Source organism: Scedosporium apiospermum, assembly GCF_000732125.1.
Source record: "Scedosporium apiospermum strain IHEM 14462 chromosome Unknown SEQ_SAPIO_0088, whole genome shotgun sequence".
In the NCBI taxonomy this organism is placed as follows: Eukaryota; Fungi; Ascomycota; class Sordariomycetes; order Microascales; family Microascaceae; genus Scedosporium; species Scedosporium apiospermum.
Genome location: NW_015971789.1, coordinates 631179 through 650720, shown reverse-complemented (window position 1 = coordinate 650720; position 19542 = coordinate 631179). Strand labels below are relative to the sequence as shown.

The 19542-nt window shown below is 51.8% G+C and overlaps 5 protein-coding genes and 1 pseudogene across 5 annotated transcripts; 5 read left to right on the top strand and 1 right to left on the bottom strand.

Annotated features, from left to right (window-relative positions):
- Positions 1-4870: 4870 nt before the first annotated feature.
- Positions 4871-8582, top strand: SAPIO_CDS3188 (uncharacterized protein; the record flags this gene model as incomplete). Its single annotated transcript, XM_016786038.1, has 2 exons — positions 4871-7374; positions 7466-8582. The coding sequence occupies 2 exons, from the start codon at positions 4871-4873 to the stop codon at positions 8580-8582; spliced, it is 3621 nt and encodes a 1206-aa protein (XP_016644044.1).
- Positions 8583-10267: 1685 nt separating this feature from the next.
- SAPIO_CDS3187 (Glutaredoxin) lies at positions 10268-11108 on the top strand (the record flags this gene model as incomplete). Its single annotated transcript, XM_016786037.1, has 2 exons — positions 10268-10742; positions 10807-11108. 2 exons carry the CDS (start codon positions 10268-10270, stop codon positions 11106-11108), a joined length of 777 nt encoding a protein of 258 aa, XP_016644043.1.
- A 1549-nt stretch (positions 11109-12657) lies between these two features.
- SAPIO_CDS3186 (uncharacterized protein) lies at positions 12658-13311 on the top strand (the record flags this gene model as incomplete). Its single annotated transcript, XM_016786036.1, has 2 exons — positions 12658-12831; positions 12898-13311. The coding sequence occupies 2 exons, from the start codon at positions 12658-12660 to the stop codon at positions 13309-13311; spliced, it is 588 nt and encodes a 195-aa protein (XP_016644042.1).
- A 455-nt stretch (positions 13312-13766) lies between these two features.
- On the top strand, positions 13767-15099 carry SAPIO_CDS3185 (uncharacterized protein; the record flags this gene model as incomplete). The annotated part of the gene is made up of 2 exons (XM_016786035.1): positions 13767-13908; positions 13979-15099. The coding sequence occupies 2 exons, from the start codon at positions 13767-13769 to the stop codon at positions 15097-15099; spliced, it is 1263 nt and encodes a 420-aa protein (XP_016644041.1).
- A 266-nt stretch (positions 15100-15365) lies between these two features.
- SAPIO_CDS3184 (Uncharacterized protein) lies at positions 15366-16195 on the bottom strand (the record flags this gene model as incomplete). Its single annotated transcript, XM_016786034.1, has 2 exons — positions 15366-16106; positions 16169-16195. The coding sequence occupies 2 exons, from the start codon at positions 16193-16195 to the stop codon at positions 15366-15368; spliced, it is 768 nt and encodes a 255-aa protein (XP_016644040.1).
- Positions 16196-16496: 301 nt separating this feature from the next.
- On the top strand, positions 16497-18902 carry SAPIO_CDS3183 (annotated as a pseudogene; the record flags this gene model as incomplete).
- Between the last annotated feature and the right edge of the window lie 640 nt (positions 18903-19542).

Below are 19542 nucleotides of genomic sequence, written 5' to 3'. Positions count from 1 at the left end.
CTCGGTAGCGGGCTCGTGCATGCAAGAATGGAGAGCCCGACCTTTGGCGACCCACTGCGCGATGTTACACTTCGCGTTGTCTTCGCCTATCGACGAGGACCACTCACCCCGACACGAGATGGGAGGGGGAAAAATCGTAAACTACTCCGTACTTTGTCCACCATCCAGTTAGAGGAGGAGGTTATTCGGCTACCCAAACATCATCAAGATGGAGGGCCGGGTGTGGGGTTCATGTAGTGTAGTGTAGTGGTGGAGTGTAGCCAGCCACCATCAGGAAGACACACTGCATTGATATGATCGTGGGTGGTTACATTGGTGTGTCTTCAATGGGACCCTTCCCGAACCCAGAGTGATGGGGCGGGTTGGGTAAGTTGCATCTCTCCCTTCCGTTAATCGATCAACAACCTAATACACTACACTTCATGTACGTAATATCCCTCCCACTGGGAGATGATGGAGCATGACTTTCCCCATAGTTTAATACCGGACTAGTATTATCAAGGATGTTTGAGGTGACGAGCCAATGGAAGAAACCTCTATCAGTGGGAATATCAGACGCCCTGAATCTCCAATAAAGTCCAGACACTGCTTCTTTGTGCGTGAAGAATCAAATCGCTTTCTAATTTGGAATGCGGTGGCTGGGTGTCGGGGGTCGAATTCGACCCATGAGTACGGCCTCATGCATGCAGATATTGGTCGATAAATCGATGGACTCTGGATGTCCACAGACCAAATGCGTGCGATGTGTGATTGATGCTATGAAGGGATCATGAAGACCCCAAACGAGGTATTATTTTGTAGATGCCTTGACTCGCCACATTTCAATGTCAACATGGATCGAACTGAGAATCGGACCCCTCTGTGACCCCCATTATCTCATTCTTTATGCTGTGATTGAAACTTGGATGTCGTACGTGGAGATCTATCCTCTCGGAGGGACTGAGCTTCAAATGGCTGGGTACCCATGCTCTTGGGTCCGATTTCCCAGCGATATTAATAGGGTACGTCGTGTACTTTGTATTAATGTGTAATACAACCTGCATGGACCAAGAGGCAGCATCGGACTAGCCCTGCTCAGCTGAAAGACACGATTGAGTTTGTTGGAACGAGTCCAGACGAGGACAGTTTGATTTGCCAGGGGCAGGCCTGGTCAAAGGCCAAGCCCGGCCAGGTCACTTCCAGCTCCGTCGCGTGGATGGGAGTGCACGAATAGCGTACTTTGAACCAAGTACGAAATACTTCAATGTTGTCTTGAATACTAAATTATTGTCCCGATCAAGATTGACGAGAGCCCATGTCCACTACGAAGTAGTGTAGTGTACACCAACTTACCCCGGTCACCGGCCTTTTCGGCATCTTGGGGCGCTCCTTCGAAGGACCCGAAGGTGCAAGGAAGCGATTAAAACAGCAGCCTCAATTTTAGAGGTGCTGTGACGCTTAGGCTTTGCCAGATGGAAGAGAGTCCATGCACATCTTACAGGATAAGATCTTCCCCGATGATGTGGCGCGACGCGTGAAGAGCGGGGTGAATCGCGTATTTCGACGCTAGCTTTCTGCTTGATCTTGGGCGGGCGGTGAGGAGAGGATGATCTCCATTTCAGCCCACATCAATAGAGGTAAATAGGCAGCAGATTAATTTGATGTAAATGCAACATTGAACGCTGTGCGCTACTCGCTCCTCTTGTGCAATGGTGGATGCTCGAAAGTGCCTGGTCAGCCGCTGAATTAGGCTCGATTACTTCGTACTGGTTGATCCATTGAGTTGATGCGGAATGCCTTGAATTCTGAACTTGCCAAAGTTTGAAGCCCTCCTACTCACACTAACGATGGGATACGAGGTGCGCATAAACATTGAACAATAGTTTCCTTTTTGGTCACAGGGCTGGTGGGTTGCCAGTAAATTTTTTTTTTTTTTTTTTTTTTTTTTTTTTTTCTTTCTCTTTTCTCTTCTTTTTCCCTTCGCAAAACCGAGAAAATCAGGCACTCCTTTCTTCAACGAGGAAGTTTCGTTTGAGTTTACAACTACGTACTATGATCTAAGCTTGAATGGCACGAGTTTGATCGACGTTCGTCGCGGCTATTAAGAACACACCATCTATGGTTGATCATCAGGATTACTCGTCGCAACTGTCCGTGTTGTTACAGCGATAACCGGCCAGGCCTAACAGCTTTTTAGTGTAGTTGTGAGAGTACGTCTCCGGAAATGCTAAGAAAACGCCATCCAAGACACACAACTTCTTGACACTGAGACCTGCCTCGGAGGCCCGTTTCTCCCATTTTTCCCGAATTTGTGGAATTCCTAGACATCAAGATGCTTCCCGGGTATCAGTTACACGGACCAAATTTCAGTCTGTGAGCTTCCCTGCGACTTGCTCCAGACTCCGAATTACCAAGTCGAGGAGGGAGCCCTACTAAAAGAGTGAAACACCTAATTGGAGATTGAGCCTGGGCGGCGAAGACAATCAATGGCTGATGATCTCGTTTTGTTGCGCTCTCTTCGAAGCAGCCAATTCTGGTTCTGGAACGGAGCCGTCATCAGCCCATCGTGACACTGCAGTAATAGAGCCAATATGGAAACGAAAGCGAAGCAATTGAAGGAGAATCGCTGGGTTTCCGGAAATGTCAAGCTCCTTCCAGTTGCAGGTTCCCAATACCGGACGACACATCTCGGTTCGTCAGTACCAAGACATCCCACACAAGACCCACATCACCAACATCAGCAATTTGATGTCGCAGGACAATGGGATACACTTAACAAACGGCTTTTGCCTTCACAACCGACTTGGAAACCCTCGAGGTGCATCCACGGAATGTACACTGCCTCGTAGTAGGATCTGGCTCTTGGATGGACTTGCTAACTTGATTGCCACCTCTGATATCCGCTGTATTTTTATTTATTTATTTTTTTTTTCCGCACATACAGACGGGGATTATAGGCTGTGTGGGCTGTCCCGAGTACGAAGTACCTCACAGTGGTACCACACCGGTCAGCGCTCTGAGCCCGTCCCACATTTCGTGATCGACCTTTCATTACAAGGGGGCGTACGCTAGCCCAAGTCAGCACTGAGCCTTCCCATTGTTCCTTGGCTTGGAGTGATTGGGGCCGAGAGGACGTCGCCTACCACTGAGCCACCAGACTACACCAGGCTAGGCCCGGTGCGCCATGCGCCAAGCAGTCTTTCTTGACAAGATGCGTGCCTGCCTAGACTGGATCCGTCCTGGCTCGATGGCATAGGTACGAGGACAATACTCCCGACCTGGAAAGTACCTGACGAGGGGAAAGGGGCGTGCTGGATGAAATTTTGCGACACGTGGGTTCACCTCTCCATGATCGATCTGAATTACTTGTCTCTCTGGTAAAATGACAGCTCGGAGAGACACTACGTATGTGGGCAGGACGAAAAACAAGTAAATCCGATGGCTGAGCATAAAATATGTCGTCTACTAAAAAGGGGAGACTTTTAGCTCGAAAGTAACCCACCAAGCTCACGAAGATCATGACGATAGCGTCATTGCTAATTTATCCCACACTGAATAATTGCGGAGGACGAGATGCACCTTTTTCCGTAGCGGGATGTAGTGTTGTACCACGTATGGAGTTCCGAAGTAGGATTTGCAAGTTCCTCAGCTTGCTCAGCCTGCCCTTTCCCGCTGAAATGTTACCCTATTACGCTCTTTCCGCGGTTTCTCACAAGTACCGATACAACTCTACAACTGAGCGAGGTTGGAAAGGACGCTGGAGGTCGGGTCGTGGTATTGGTGACCTACGTGTACTGTTGTACTAACCCTTCGCCGTGAGATCGATCGGTTGTAGCATGACAACCTTCCCCCCGGGACTGGACTTGACGCCATGTTCTTAGTGCGTCACTGACGTCCGTCCGTGACTTACAGCCCTGTCATGGTCTTTCATGTTCCCTCCGCTGTAATGCTTCGTACACTACTTCGTACTCAAGACAAGGGGAGGAAAAAAAAAAGCAGGGAAGTAAGGACGTACGCTACATGTACTTCGTAGCCAAATGAAAGGCATTTTTTAGCGCGGTGGATTTCGGCGCATCTATTCTCTGGGCAGCCACGCCCGGTCAATAGACCACGACGAAGTACTTCGTTTGCGATTGTGAGTTCATACATATGTCCCGTCTACCCCAAGCGCCTGGGGTCTGAAGATCGTGTTTCTGGCGTCTCTTATTCTTGATCTTCCTCCCGAGGCTTCCTCTCCAATCGCTTTGGCTCCGTTACAGTACATACGGAGCTGTTCCCCTGGTCGTTCTTTTGTGGTTTATTCTCTCTTTTTATTTCATTTCTCGTCTTTTTCTTCCCCAATTCATCTAATCGGAAGAATCTTGTCCAGCCGTCTTCCGTCATAATACGACAACCAAGTAAACATTCCTCGTCTTTGGTTGTTCTTCGTTGTGATAGTATCCGAGCATATTGACAATCCGGGTGCTATTATAGCTCGTCTGCTTGAAACGAGCCCAAGAACAGAGGAATAATAACCCCATCTGAAACTACTATTTTCCTGTTTTCATCGGACGAGATCAGCATAATTCACTTCGCTCGCTCCGGGATATCTGCCACCGTTCTTGGAAACAATTGCAACCTCTTCCGGTCTCCAATCTCCAGATCACCGAATCGGCTATAACCACGTCCTTGCTCGCCGATTTTGCTTTGTCCAGGCGCTGGTCTCTACTGTACGATCCGCAAGACAGTTCTTTGACGTAACTCTGTTGGGGCACGGCGACAACGTTCCAAGTCCCAGCAGATTACCTATACACTAGTTATTCCTAGTGTCCAAGCTTTCCCAGCTCCCCTGTTCGACCTTGTTCCCAGTTTAAACCACGGCGGCCATGCAATGAGTGGTCCAATCTTGACGATGGCTCCGGCTGTCGACGCCTCGGGTCCTTTTCACCGATCTCATTCTTCGTCAGACCTTTTCTCACAAACACACCGAAACCTTAGTTGCAAAAGCCTTCCCAGCGTACCCTTTGAGATCCCCTCCTTTGATTCCGACCTAGACATCGACGCTCGCCTTAGCCTCGACACAGATGCGCTCACACTTTCCATAAGCACGAAATCGTTAGGAACCAATGTTACTACCAAGGCCGTCACAGAAAGGGTAGAGAAGCGTTCGAGGCTTGGTCGGAGTAATACCGTGTCCGAGCGAACAAGATCATGGTTGCCGAGCTCCAAATCGGCCACCAATATCCGCGATTTCTTGACGTCGAGATCCTCATCCCCAGCTCCGGATGAGAGAGTCTTGAAATCAAGCGACAATGGCCAGCCCGCCGAATCCCGAGGGCAAACCCGCTCAGTGAGGTCGACATCTGAATCATTACCCGCCCATTATCGACGGTCTTGGATGGGGGATTCGCCGTCTGACTCGCCTCGCTCTTCACCGGAGCCTCTAGAAGTACCAACTCTCACACGGGACAAGGGCTCGCGCAAGGGCTACTCGAGGTTTTCCAAACCAACGAGCGGAGTCACTGAGGAGAATCGTGCCGCTGAGCCTCCGCGAACTACTTCACGTGCGCTCAATCGTATATTCTTCACGTCCAAGATGAGACAGCGGCCTTCGCCTGTATTGGGAAAGTTGGCCACAGGAATGGATTCGGATGATGGTTGCGCCTCTTCCTCAAGCAGCATTGCACCCGCCACCCATAGCACCAATACGCCCACTTCCCAATCTAATTCCATTTCCGACTTCAACTCGACAACAGATGCGTCCTCGCTTGAGAACTCAATCGCTTCATTCCAACGCGACCCGCTCATCTCTGTTTTCAAAAACCTCGACCAGGAAGCGGGGAAATTCGAAAGCCACGCGGTACCCATGTTTGAGCGCATGTATGCCATGAAATCTGCACTTCTCGTATTTTTGCACCAGTACACGAGCCAGGGAAGCATAACGTCACTTCATGCCGGAGATATCGAGCGTAGGGCTATTGTCTTGAACAGATGGTGGGTCGCGCTCCTTGACTTGCTTGAGTGCCTTGGACCCCATCCGACGCCCGGTGTCGACCGCATCTCACTTCTGGAAGCCTTAACGTTGATTATGATGCGGCCCGAGTGGCGGCATTCAACATCGGTCTTCCTGCCATTGGCCGATCGCTCGCCCAATGAACGGCTGAGGGCAAGATCCTGGACCCAATCATCCAATTCCTCAGCCGATTCTACGGAGGCAGCTTTGCTAACAGAGTCGGCTGAGCATAATGTCCGGTCCATGTTTATATCCAACCTTGTACGCCAGATGGAGGCGGTTGTGTGTAAGATGTCACAACGCCCAGCCCCAGTTGGTCTGGTCAATTTTTGTGGAAAGGCATGTGCCTACGCCTTCTTTTTCGCCCCGGGCGTTGCCAACATTCTTGTTCGACTTTGGACCTTGAATCCGCTCCTCCTGCAACGTGTCGCCGATGAATTCTCGCTACCCCGGACGAGTAATGGAGAGAGTGAGGACATCGTGGCTCTGTTTCCCCCGGCTGTAAGCGGCCTTGGGTGGACGTCGGTGAAAGCTATGGGCAACTCGCTTAAAACGACGCCGAAAATGGCGGCCGCTTTGGCGAAGATCCCGTGGCACTCGCCGTGGATTGGACGTTGGAGGGGACGGGACACAGATCTCTTCTTCATATTCTGCAAGTACTACCACATTCTTGCTGAGGAGTTTATGCCGTTGAGTCTTCCCTTGGTCGAAAAAGCCCGAGCGCCCGGTTTTGTCATCGTTCACTCTCAAATGCTCTCAGTCCTGGACACCACGATTCACCGACAGGCTGCCCTCCAAGCCCTTGCCATGGCACCTCCCATTTCCGATGGCCTCCACGGATTGGATGCGTCAGCAACTGCAATGCCCGGCCTCCCTGCTGATCTTTTTAAGAGCATGTCCGAGAACAGGCTCGTTGTCCTTCTCAGGGACATTTTATCGGACAACTCATCAGCAATGTCAGCTCCAAGACACACCTTCGCGGAGGCTTTCATGGCCGATATGAAGGCGGCGGCGAAGATGACCGCGCAGTTCAACTACAACGCCTGCCACACTTTGTGCGATTTCTTGGAAGAGACACTCCCGATCTACGAGAAGGCCGAGAATGCGGAGGATCCAGCTTCTCAATATGCTGATTGGCCATTTTGGTTCCACGTTTGCAAGTTGATTCTAGAGTCTCTGAACACCATGTCAGAGATGCGAGTACTATGCCTTATCTATACCATTTGGGATGCGGCCACCCGACTGCCTCAGCGTAAGGAGGCACTCTGTCTTGACTGGTTACTCTCGGAAGGCACATTTTACCAGTTGTTCAATCATTGGTGTCCTATGGTGAGATCTTACTTCATGCGGCTGCTCTGCTGGAGAGTCTGTCGGGACGACGGTCGCGCGAGTACGCTTGACAGGTAAGTTTCAAGGCCCCGCCTCTTCTCGCTGGTCCACGGGCTGGTTTGCCTACCTATTGCTTTAAGCAAATACTGAACTGGGAAATTACAGGAAAATCTTCGAGGCCGTTTCCGAGAGGCTCAAGACTGTTTGGGCGAATTATCTCTATCTGAAGCAAGAAGCGGAGCTTAGGAGCCGATTTCCGCCGTCCACCGCGCCATGCTACCCCACCCCTGGTAAGAAGTTTATGATTATCCGTAGCGAAGCCAATATGATTCTCCCGAATTCGTTTATGGGCTTCGACGCTACCGGAAAACTTCCGACCCCCGATATTCTGGCGGATAACTCAAGCATTGATGCTTTGCAATCAAAACCCGACGGGAAGAAACGGTGGTCACTCTTGGGATTCAACAAAATGCGTTCTTCCAAGACCGACTCAAAATCTTCCGCAGAGGATGATGGAGAGCCGCTTCGTCAATGGACCCCCGGTGTGCAGGCTGAGAAGGGAGATTCAGTTCCCCCGCCTCCGCCTCCAAAGGCGAGCGGTAATTCATCCACTGGCAGCCGCACTCCCGACCCGCAGTCTCGCAGCGCTTCCCCGGATCTGCCGACCCAGGCCCAATACGTCTTCAGATTCGTTCTGAACTGGTATCCTCCAGCTGCCGTCCCACCTGTCGACAGGGTCCTTACCCGACCTCGCTTGCCATCTCCAGCTCAGTCATGGGTCAGCACTCATCGCCGGACCAATAGCCAGCCACCCCCAATTGCCCCAGGCCTCCCGGCCTTTACTCGTCGTGTATCCGGGGCGCCCCAGACTGGCCTCATCAGCGAAGCAAGGAACGCAGTACCCTTAGACACACATGCGCCAGCGAGGAGCCGACCATCCTTATCTTCATCCGTCAGAACCACGGGCAGCAGATCCACGCCGTCATTGTCGGAGGACTCTTCTTCTGAGAGGCCAAGCCTCAACTTAAGCATACCTGACTGGACGTCTAGCGGCACACCGGAGAATGTATCGGTTCACGGCGAATACAACACAGAGCCCATCAGGCCCACCGCTGCACACACGAAAAATGCGGTTTATTCTGGGAGAGCGCTTGCCGAATGGAGCATTGTCGTGTTCGAGTGTAACAATTTTGTTGAGCGCAGACGCGAAGAAGGTGTTCTAGGACTTCGAGATGTCGAAGTCCCGACCCTCACCCTCGAGGGTTATCGCCGAATTGGCTGAGACCATATCAACTCACTTCAATCTTTGTTTTCTTTTCCTACGAGGAGATTTTGTTTCGTTCTACCGACATAATTTGCACGCTTTTTCCACCTCTGCTTCGCGCGAGTTTTCTATCTCGCCGTTGCCATTCATTACCTTGAGCCAGGACTGGACGATCAGCGCATAAGGTCCCCCCTCCTCCCCCTATGGCCTTGAAGACAGGCGTTCAAATCCTACTTCGTATATACGAACACATCCATTTCCTCAAAGCATTCGGATATCGGAGCCTTCAGAATAATCATCTGAACCGTGCCTCCGAATGATGCCACTTTCGATTTATAATAATTCAGTCTTCAATATGTGGCTTTCCATATTCCGTCCGCAGCTCTTGGTCCAAGGAGTCACTTTTTAGAATGCGGCGGTTCATTCTTCGATTTAGACATTTTTTCATGGGTTTATTCATTTTTCTCTTTTTCTTGTCTCATGAGATACCTAGACTTCGTTACGATGACTTGACACGCCTTTTTTTTTTTGTTCTAAAGGGGGGGACTTATATTGGTGATTCAAGGAGTCTTTGGATGGAACAGATGCTCCGGTGTTTTTTGTTTTCTTTTTCTTTTTCTTTTTTTCTACGATACCAAAAAAAGCAGTCCGTGGAAGGGATTGACAGCATCATTTATTCCTTTGCCTCTGATGGGAAGAGTTGATCATGTACTTGTATACCGAGACTGTTAGTATTCCATTTATATAGGTTCCCATGTCTTTGGAATTTGATTGAACTGTGCTATTCGCCAAGAGAGACGAAGTTTGCGTCGACGGAATTGGCCCAGAGGAGAGTTGTGCTTGCGGTCACATGTGAGTTTGCGTTTTGGTGCAGCGCAAAGAAGTAAAGCTGTGCTAACTTTCGGGTGCTCAGAGGTGTGTTCTTGACGTAAAATGGGAGCAATTGTAGGATCACATAGATCACATAGATCACATAGTACAAGGCTCTTGAGTTAAGCTTAAGTCTGCTCACAACTCCGTAAAATGGAAAAAGAAAAGGTTCTGGCCGTTGATCCCGTAAATACAATTTGCATCGAGTCCATCAAGGGAAGTGCAAACTGTCCCGGCTATCTACACTGTATTATTGAACGTAAAATACATGCAAATTAACAGTGCGAAGACCTTGCTTCTTGGCTATTTTCGTGATTGGCTCACACAGTCTCGGAAGTTTCGGCCAATATCCCCGACATCATCCAAGACAGCGATGATTCGTGCCTTGCTCCTTTCAGGAAAGAGTGCCTCCACCGTTCTACGCTAAAGATCCCCGTGATTGTGAAGTTGGAAGCTACGGAAAGGGGAAAACCCTCCCTTGAAGAGCCGGTATTATCGACATCGAACCCAGGCTGCGATTACCACCCTCTGACGCGAGGAACGGCTCGACCAACGACGCCGACAGATCATCGAGTCGCTAATCCTATCCCACAAAACCCCTGCGTGCGACGACCGAGTGCTAGGACAAATCGAGAATGGGAGTTCGTAGCTATTCCCAGCCCAACAAGACGAATTTCCATTGTTGAATGCTACTGTTCCCCCTCTCCCCGCTTAAAGGAGCTACAAAACCTCGAGACCGCGACACCGAGACCCTGAGCCTGAATCGCAGTTGTCCCCCCCCCCCCCGACCCCTCGGACGAATTTGACGCCGGCGAGTTCGTCGCTCCACCACAATGCCGTCGCCGCGTCGCATGCGACTGCTATGTGTAGCCGTCCTAGCCGGAATAGTCATGACCATGCTGTGGACCACGCACCGGCAGCAATCGCCTCTATCCGCCGAGACCGAAGCGCACGGCCTCCGCCACCTGACAAAAGATAGGCATGATCAAACGGTCCTGAACCCGGCGGACATAGTGGTAGATAAAACCACTAAAGGCGGTGCTGATGGAGCCAAGAAGGAGGTTGCCGATCGGCTGATGAAAGCCGAACAGGAGGCAAAGGAAATTGCCCAAGCGAAGGCGCCTTTGAAGCCAGATGCCCCAAGTATGGTGGTGGGCGTGGGGAGTTCGGCGGACGGTCAGGACGCGACGCTGAAGCAGCACGAATCCGAAGATGGAACTAAAAGTGCAGCGGCTGGCGCCTCGGTTGAGACGGAAGAGGAGCATGAGGCAGAGCAGGAATTACGGTCGATTCTAAAGAAGGCGCCAGGTTCGTCGCATTTCCCATGGAGAAGTGGTGCCGCTGGCTAACGCTAACATTCCCCTCTTCCTAGTAATTATCTTCTCTAAGACCTACTGCGGATTCTCTAGACGAGCCAAGGCACTTTTATTAGAGAGATACGTCATTGATCCTCCGCCCTTTGTCGTCGAGCTTGATATAGACCCTCTCGGTCCCAAGCTTCAGACCTTATTGAAAGAGACGACTGGTCGAGGCACAGTTCCTAATATCATGGTTAACGGGGTGAGCATTGGCGGCAGTGATGACATTGCCGAACTTGATCGGAACGGAAAGTTGGTTGCGAAGGTCCAAGACCTGGGCGAGGCGCGCCAGGTGTCGATGAAACTACGGTTTTAATAAGATCGGATTTGTTTGTATATACTGTTTCTCGCTTCATTTTGCTCTTACCTTCACTACTTTGGTAAGCGGCGAAGGCAGGGGAGAGAGAGAACTTAGTGAAGCCGCCCTTGGTGGGGCTTGCTAGTCAAATGTGATATGCTGGACTACTGGGGTAAGGATATGTATGTATGATATTGAGGGAGTCAGGTTGGGTTGACAGCTATACCCTGGGCATGGTTCTTTCTGCCATTCTTTGTATTAGTACCATATGATCGTTGGTCAACCAAGCCAATAAAGTTAATGTTTTAAGCAGGACATTGCTTCCAACCTCTTCCAACGCCCCGGAAGTTATGTTACGGGAAGATAAGCCGACCTTGCGAGTCCCTCAGGGGCGGGGGAGATGGGAGAGTCAGGCAGGGAGGCGGCTTCTACCGCCACCTCCGATCTTCGATCCTATGGTCTGTTACCCACTAGAAATTGTGACGAGCATGGCACTTTCTTAAGTTGAGAAATTTGTCTGGCTATTGATTCGACATCAAACAGTCTCATGGCCGATCGATCCAGTGCCCACCCCAAGGTTCTGGGCGTCTACTTGGTAGAGTCGCACAGCATCTTGTTTGGGAGTATATATTGATCTATCAATAATCAATACCCCCTAGTGACATTTATTTGTTCCGAAAATATACACAATAATAGGGAGAAGGGCGTGTTGGATCGCCCCTTCGGTTGGAGGGACAATGTGGGGCCGAGTCGGCGGAGCATGCAGGGGCGTTAAGCGCCGGGCTCTTCTGCGACCAGGCCCGGCCGTCTGGCACCATGAACGGAACTTAAATGTTTGCCCGTTAGACGCCTTGTCGTACCAACTCCGAGACGTTTCACTTCGCGCTACCTGGCGCAGGATGTCTGTTTCCGTGATCAGGAACCGGACAGTTGCAGCATGGTTCATCGCCCTCCACCACCTACGAAGTCGATGAATTTCCGCTCACCTGTGACAGACGCGCTCGAAATAACTCTGCCAGCCCAACGCGGCCTTGGCACAGGGCATGGATATGTGTAGCCTTCGTACTGATAACATTCTATTCTATTCTTATCAATTGGCGGCCGACCAACACTCAAGGGCCAACTGCAGAACCTCCCCAGGTCCCCTACGCACCGACCTCGTACGAGGATCGTCGTGTGCCGAAGGCAAGTGGTCGCCGGCCGGCAATGCCTTGGTCTAGAATGGTCCCTCTCAAACTGGCCGCGTGAGGGCCTTCCATCGGGTGGCCATGGTGACAATTTCTGAAAAATGCGTCCGGGGTTCGTATGGCTGGTCTTTCCGAGACGGCAGCGGGAAGAGTGCGAACCTCACAGGTACAAATCAACAGATTTGTCTCGGGAATCCCACTCTCAAGACATCAACTTCAGCCCGCTTTCTTCTTCCGTCAAGCAATCCTCAATAGTCCACTCGATCCCTGGTTCTCCCAACTCGCAAGCTCCCCATCGTTTATATCATTTATCGTTCCTCGTTTTCAGGTTGTTGTATCGATCTATCTTCTTCTTACAATATCGTCTGAATTCTTTCACAATGCCTCTTTTATCTCATACCGGCCGCACCTCATCCGGCAACTCTCAGACACCCCAGGGTGAGGAGCGTTCCAAGATCCAAACTCTGATCACGGAACGGAACGACGAAACCCAGATGTACTCTGGTGATCCGCAAGACATGGAAATACCGGAGTTTGTGAGAACTGGATCATACGTAAGTGACTATGAAACACTTATCATATAAGTACTCTTCTAAAATGCCTAACCTTTGGTAAACCAGTATGTGACTGGAAGAGACGAACCCGACTGTAAATACTTCCAAGCTTCAGATGTGAGGCGCCAAGTCCAACAGGCTCCTACAACGCCTCGCCGCTTTGTCAAATATCTCAACAGATATCACAATGGCCCACGGCCGCTCCTGCATGCTCGGCGGCCTTTCAAGGAGTATCCAATCGCTCCAAGCCATCAGAACGGGTCCGCCCCAGGAAACTTCGTCTGCGGTGACCCTGGTCCCGTGAGAGCCTTCTATAGCGAAAGCGACAGGTCTGAGTTTGATATCGGCTATCGCGAACCCCCTCGTGGGCTACGAAAAGGGAAAAAGCACCCGGATGCCCCTTACAGTCTTGCATCATACCATCCAGCTCCTACCTATACCGATACTAGCACCATCGGGCGTGTTCAAGCCTCTAGTTAGAATGCCTATAGGCTTGGGCATTGCTCTTTTTGTATGAGTAACGTTTCAGAGGCACGCGCAAGCCTGGAATTTGGATCTTGCTTTATTGGTTTGATTAGTTTGGGGGCATCGTCTTAATTGTTAATAGCACTCAATAATTTGATCCGCGTTTGGCAAACTCATGAACCAGACAAGCCCATTGTCCCACACGTCGAAGGCGAAATCGTGATTGTGGTGTTAAATGGAGCCAGTTGATTACTAAGAATGGATTGGTTTTGTTATCGATAAGGAAATTTTTGCCCTGAGTTTACGATAACCCAATAATAAGCGGGGGACAGGTCAAGGTGCAGCTCCTTCATCGCAGATGACTACAGTGATACATTTGGTTTCTAATATCGAGTCCCACTCCCGCGATGTAGCCTAGTTCTGCTCCGTTTCCTCTTTCTGCAATGTTAATCCGGCGGCTTTTCACCACCATGGCTACAGGAGTCACTAAAGTACCCATTCCCCGCCGGGGGGTCGATTATCGCGGCAAGGTCGTTCTCGCGCCCATGGTGCGATCGGGCGAGCTGCCTTCGCGCTTGCTTGCCCTCAAGTACGGCGCGGATTTGGTCTGGGGTAATTCAACACCTTTGACATGCTTTTACCCCATCTTTTGCCACAGCAGCGCTTACGTATTGCCTCACAGGTCCCGAAACGGTAGATCGATCCATGATCGGAACGACGCGCAGAGTGAACGATTCCGCCGGAACGATCGAATGGACACGGCCGCCGTCGCACGGCCAGAAAGAGAAGCCCGAGGATGCAAGAGAGAGCGTCATCTACAAAATGCACCCTGCGCGGGAGGGCGAAAAATTGATCTTTCAGATGGGCACGTGCGATCCCGACCGCGCCGTCGCCTGCGCGAGACTTGTCGCCGCAGACGTCCGCGGTATTGATGTGAATGCTGGGTGCCCGAAGCCTTTCAGCACGACCGGAGGTATGGGTGCAGCCTTACTACGAACGCCGGATAAACTTTGCGCGATCCTCGAGGCGCTTGTCCAGAACATTACCCCCGAATTCGAAATCGGCATAAGCGTTAAGATACGGATTCTTGAGACAGCCGCGGAAACGGAGGCGCTTGTGAGGCGGCTCTGCGCGACGGGTATTACGGGTCTCACGGTTCATTGCCGAACGACGCCGATGAGACCCCGTGAAAAGGCGATTCGAGACCAGCTGCGCATGATTGCGGATGTTTGTCGTGAGGCTGGAGTCGCGTGCTTGATGAACGGAGACGTTGAGACGCGGGATGAGGGCCTCAGACTTGCGGCAGAGTACGGAGCCGACGGCGCCATGATTGCGGTCGCCGCCGAGAAGAACTCGAGCTGTTTTCGCAGTGAAGAAGATGGCGGTCTTGCACCGTGGCGAGATGTGGTTGCAGACTATGTCAAGATATCCATGGAGGTCGAGAACAAGTTTGGCAACACTAAATTTGTTCTTGCAAACATGGTTCCGGGCAAGCAGATGGTCCATGGCCCCATAACACAGTGCAAGTCGTACACAGATGTGTGCGAACGCCTGGAGCTTGATCATCTTCTCGAGAAAGCCAGGGCTGCTGACATGGCTGTCGGGTTGGGAGAGTTTGCTACTGCAGCAAAGAAAAAGGATAAGAAAGCGAACGTGGCGGCCCTCGCTGCGGGCGGCAATATGGCTCAGGCGAGGAAGGTCAAGAAGGACGAGAACAAGAGTGCTGGAAAGCCTTCTCACCCAGCAGAAACTGCCCGGCCACCGGAAGCCTGCCAGTCAGCAGTTGCGGCTTCGTCGGCGTAGCGAGTCTCATAACAAAAATCTTGGGGGCGTTTCTTGTGCAATAGAGCCGGCGTTAGGAAGGGCATTAGGTACCATTGGCATCAGATCATCAATTATAGAGCGCATCTTTCGGCATGTCCCACTCACTTGTACTGCGGGCATTTGCAAACCTTGTCGGTCACGTACACTTTATAAATATATATTTCAAGACAAAAGAAACGTGTACACAAGGTCTATTTGAATGTCGTTGTACAAGATGATTCCGCATCCCATGTTCCCCTTTTTATTTATTTACCCTTTCTAACCCAGCTCTCGACGGTTTCCCTCGCATTCGTTACCGTCTCATCGACATAACGCACACCAACATCCTTGTGTACCTTGGCGAAGGTCCATCCCTGCTCAATAGAGTCCCGAACCTTGACGTGCGTGGAGGCAACAGCGGGGAACCTCTGCTCATATTTCCACGCCAAATTCGATACATTGTTCATGGTGACGGGAAGAACGACCCATGCGGCACCGGTTCCGAAGGCAAGAGGCGCAGTAGCTCTCAAAAAGACACCCCTGTTCCTAGCAACGATGCTGCCGGCCATGGCCGCGACGAGCACATACACGACGCCGGGCATGAGCTTCTCCCCACTATCCTTGGGCGGCGCAAGCGACGCAATGGTGTTGGTGAAGGACTGCTCGAGATTGAAGGCTTTATCCACAGTACGGTTGACGGCATCCTCGGCCGTCACGGCGTGACGATAGAGGAACATGCGGGCCTTGCCAATCTCAACTGCCAATCGATCCGTGGGAGTGGGGCGACGAGGAGTCTCTTCCGCGGCGGGTTGAGAAGGGACCAACGCATCGGGAGGAGGAGCTGGTGCCGCTGGTGTCGCTGGTGCCGCGGGCTCGATCTTGGCCGTGGGGATTTCTTCAACGTCATCGTAGATGGGCTTTCTGGACGGAGCTTCGGCGTGGGCTGTTCTGGGTTGGAAGGCGAAGCCGCCGAGGACTAGGGCGGCCGTGACTGGCGCCACCGCGCTCTGCAAAACGAGTCTCATTAGTATGCCATTGGGTCCCTAGAATGTTAGATGTCATAACGTACCCGTTGCAGTAGCACTCTTGCGGCCATTTTGCGCTCAATTGGAGCTTTGTGTAGCCAATTTACATCAGTTGAGAAAGTCCGGATCGGATAATGTCGCGAGAATTAGTCGGGCTTAGGTACGTACAATTAATCAGTGGGAAGAAGTCGTTGGCTGTTCCGGCTGAACTTCGGTTATTCCATACCCTCGGCATGCCCAAGGCAAGATGCTCACCAAGAAAAAAAAAAAGTGATGTCTTCATCAGAATCGGAGATGGCTTCGGGTTTCTTATTTTTAGAGAGCTGGAAGACGTTTTAAGTGTCTTCTAAGGAGTAGGCTCCATTTTCCACAATGTTGAAGGCGGCGGCCCCCCGGCTTCGTGTTTGCTCGGCCTGTCTTCGAAGAGGTGCGCTGCCTCACGTCTCCCGCGCTCAGTCGCAACCATGGGCACTCGACTACTCACAGTCCCGAAGACCCAACTACTCTACGTCAGCCGCCGAGGCCTCCGAACATGATATCATCCGGGAAGTGTTCGACCACTCGGGAAGCTCGGCCAATTGGCTGTCCAACTTGCGTTCCGGATCGCGGATACGACCAAATGGCAAGAATGCCGGCCTCTTCAAGAACCGATATCTTACGCGACCCGAGGGGTTCCACGTCTTCGCGCATCGCAATCTCCAGAGAGCGTCAGCTCTTGTGGATAAAATTATCAATGCCTCGTCAATTGAGGAATACCGGCAGGTGGTGAGACACCTCGACCGGCTCAGTGATCTTCTCTGTAGGGTCCTCGATCTCTGCGACTTCGTTCGCATGACGCACCCAGATCATCGTTATCAGGCAGCTGCTAGCGACGCCTGGGGCCTAGTTTATCAATATATGAACCAGCTCAATACTACGACGGGCCTCAATGACCAGCTCTGCAAGGCTATGGACAACCCCGAAGTAACCAAGGCTTGGTCTGAGGAGGAGATGATTGTCGCCAAGACATTACGGATTGACTTCGAGAAGTCCGGGGTCCACCTGCCGGAGAACACAAGAGAAAAGTTTGTCGACCTGTCTCAGCAAATCAGCGAGGTGGGGTCTGAGTTCGTCGGGACTATGGCGCCGGAAAGGTACTACGTCGAGCTGCCTGCGACCAAGTTTTCTGGCCTTCGACCTGATATCCTTGCGACACATACCAGGGGCGGGTACGTTCGTTTAGGGGCCGTAGGAGGAACAACGACGGCTGCGCTGAGAACCGTGTTGGATGAGGATGTCAGGAAAGCTCTATACCTCGCTTCGAACACCGCGTCCCGCCGAACAGTTGGCCTGCTCGAGGAAATGGTCAGGCTCCGTGGAGAATTGGCAAATCTCACGGGCTTTGAAAGCTACGCACATCAGAATATGAAGGACAGGGTGATGGCCAAGACACCGGCTGCCGTTATCCAGTTCCTCAAAGCTCTGCAGAAACACAATGCGCCAATTGTGCAGCAGGAAGTTGTCGATCTTCTCCAAGTAAAGAGGAAGCTGTTGGGGCCGCATCACACTCAACTTGAGCCCTGGGATCGCGAATTCTGCGCGCAAAGGGTCAGGAACGAGATGAGGATGAAGATGAAGGACACCGGGGTCTCCGCAAGCCAACTTTCCAATTACTTCTCCGTGGGCACAGTCATTAAGGGTCTATCTATGCTTTACAGTCGCTTGTATGGCATTCGGCTAGTACCTCGAGAAACGCTGCCCGGAGAAGTGTGGCACCCCGATGTCCGTCGGCTCGACGTCGTATCCGAGAAAGGCGAGCTACTTGCCATTCTATACTGCGATCTATTCTATCGTGAGGCCAAGTCCCAAAACCCCGCCCATTACACCGTTCGATGCTCGAGAGATATTCTCGATAGCGAAATCGAAGAGGTGGCACAAGATGTTGGCCAGGAAGGGCTACCAAAGTTTGACTCTGCCGAGATGGCAGCGAACGACGGCATGGAGGCAGTGCGGGAAGGAGGTATCCTGAAGCAGCTCCCTACTATCGTCCTCGTCTGCGACTTCACGCAGCATGGAGGCTCCGAACCCGCCGCCCTCGTTGGACGAGATGTCGAGACGCTGTTCCACGAAATGGGCCACGCAGTGCACTCGTTCCTCGCCAGGACGTCCTTCCAAACCGTTGCTGGCACGCGCTGCGCCACTGATCTCGCCGAGCTACCGTCGACGCTGATGGAGTATTTCGCGGTCGATCCAACGGTCCTGGGCCTGTTCGCGCGGCACTGGAAAACCGGCGAGCCGGTTCCATACGAGCAAGTCGCAGCTAGAGTACGCATGTCCAAGCGATTCGAAGGCCTCCAGACCGAGCGGCAGATTATCCTGGCCATGCTAGACCAAGCCTACCACTCTCCCATCGTCCGCAACCCGAACTTCGACTCGTCCATGGTCTATCATCAGATCCAAGCCGAATTTGCCGCTGGACCTAGGGATGATCCCTCGACCTCGTGGCAGGGTTTCTTCGGTCACCTGCACGGCTACGGAAGCACATACTACAGCTATCTCTTCGATCGCGTCCTAGCCGAGCGTGTTTGGCGCGTCGTTTTCAAGGCGGGCGACGGTGGCGCGGCGATTAGTCGGGAGAACGGCGAGTGGTTGAAGGAGAAGCTCTTGAGATGGGGAGGCAGTCGAGATCCGTGGAGGTGTCTTGCCGATACGCTCGGGGACGAGAGGATCGCGGAGGGAGACGAGACGGCAATGGCTATAGTTGGTAGCTGGGGAATCAAGGATGAATTCCATCCTTGAAAGAAGCGCGGTACACTGTGCCGTCTGGAAGTGTATTATCTTGTATAAATCCGATGTATAGAGCTTTGTTTTCATTGCGCGCGTTTTGTAGAAGTGCTTGGGTCTCATAAATGGGTCGGTGTCAATAAAAGGGGCATTGAAAAGCTGCTGGTTTCATTCTAGATCTCGGCGCCTCTTGATATCATCAGCCTACACTACGATCTATATCAATTATTTCCCGTGTTTATCCTCTCCCGTAGTTCCCAATCGACCAATCACCCATTCGGTCACCCAGCTCGTCTCCTCGGGCTCCTCAGTAGCGAATCGCATAGCGCTTGCGCATGGGTATGTGCGGCTATGTATTGTGAAGATCTTAGATGAAGCCGTCAGGCCTGGTTCGGTTGCAGTGGCCCGAGTGCTAATGTGCCTTCATTGCGCAAACCGGCGGGATTCCGAGAGAAAGATGGCACTGGGAGGCCTGAGGAATGGGATGCGTCCGGAGAACCTAGAGAGTCTAGCAATCGGGCATAGGAGGTGAATCTAGGTTACGAAGGAAAGGATCCTCTGTACACGGAGCGTTTCCTGCCTCACCGCAAGTCAGGTCGGGGTTCATAGGTACGTACAATAACAGCTGTTGATACTTGATTACAGAGGGTTCTCA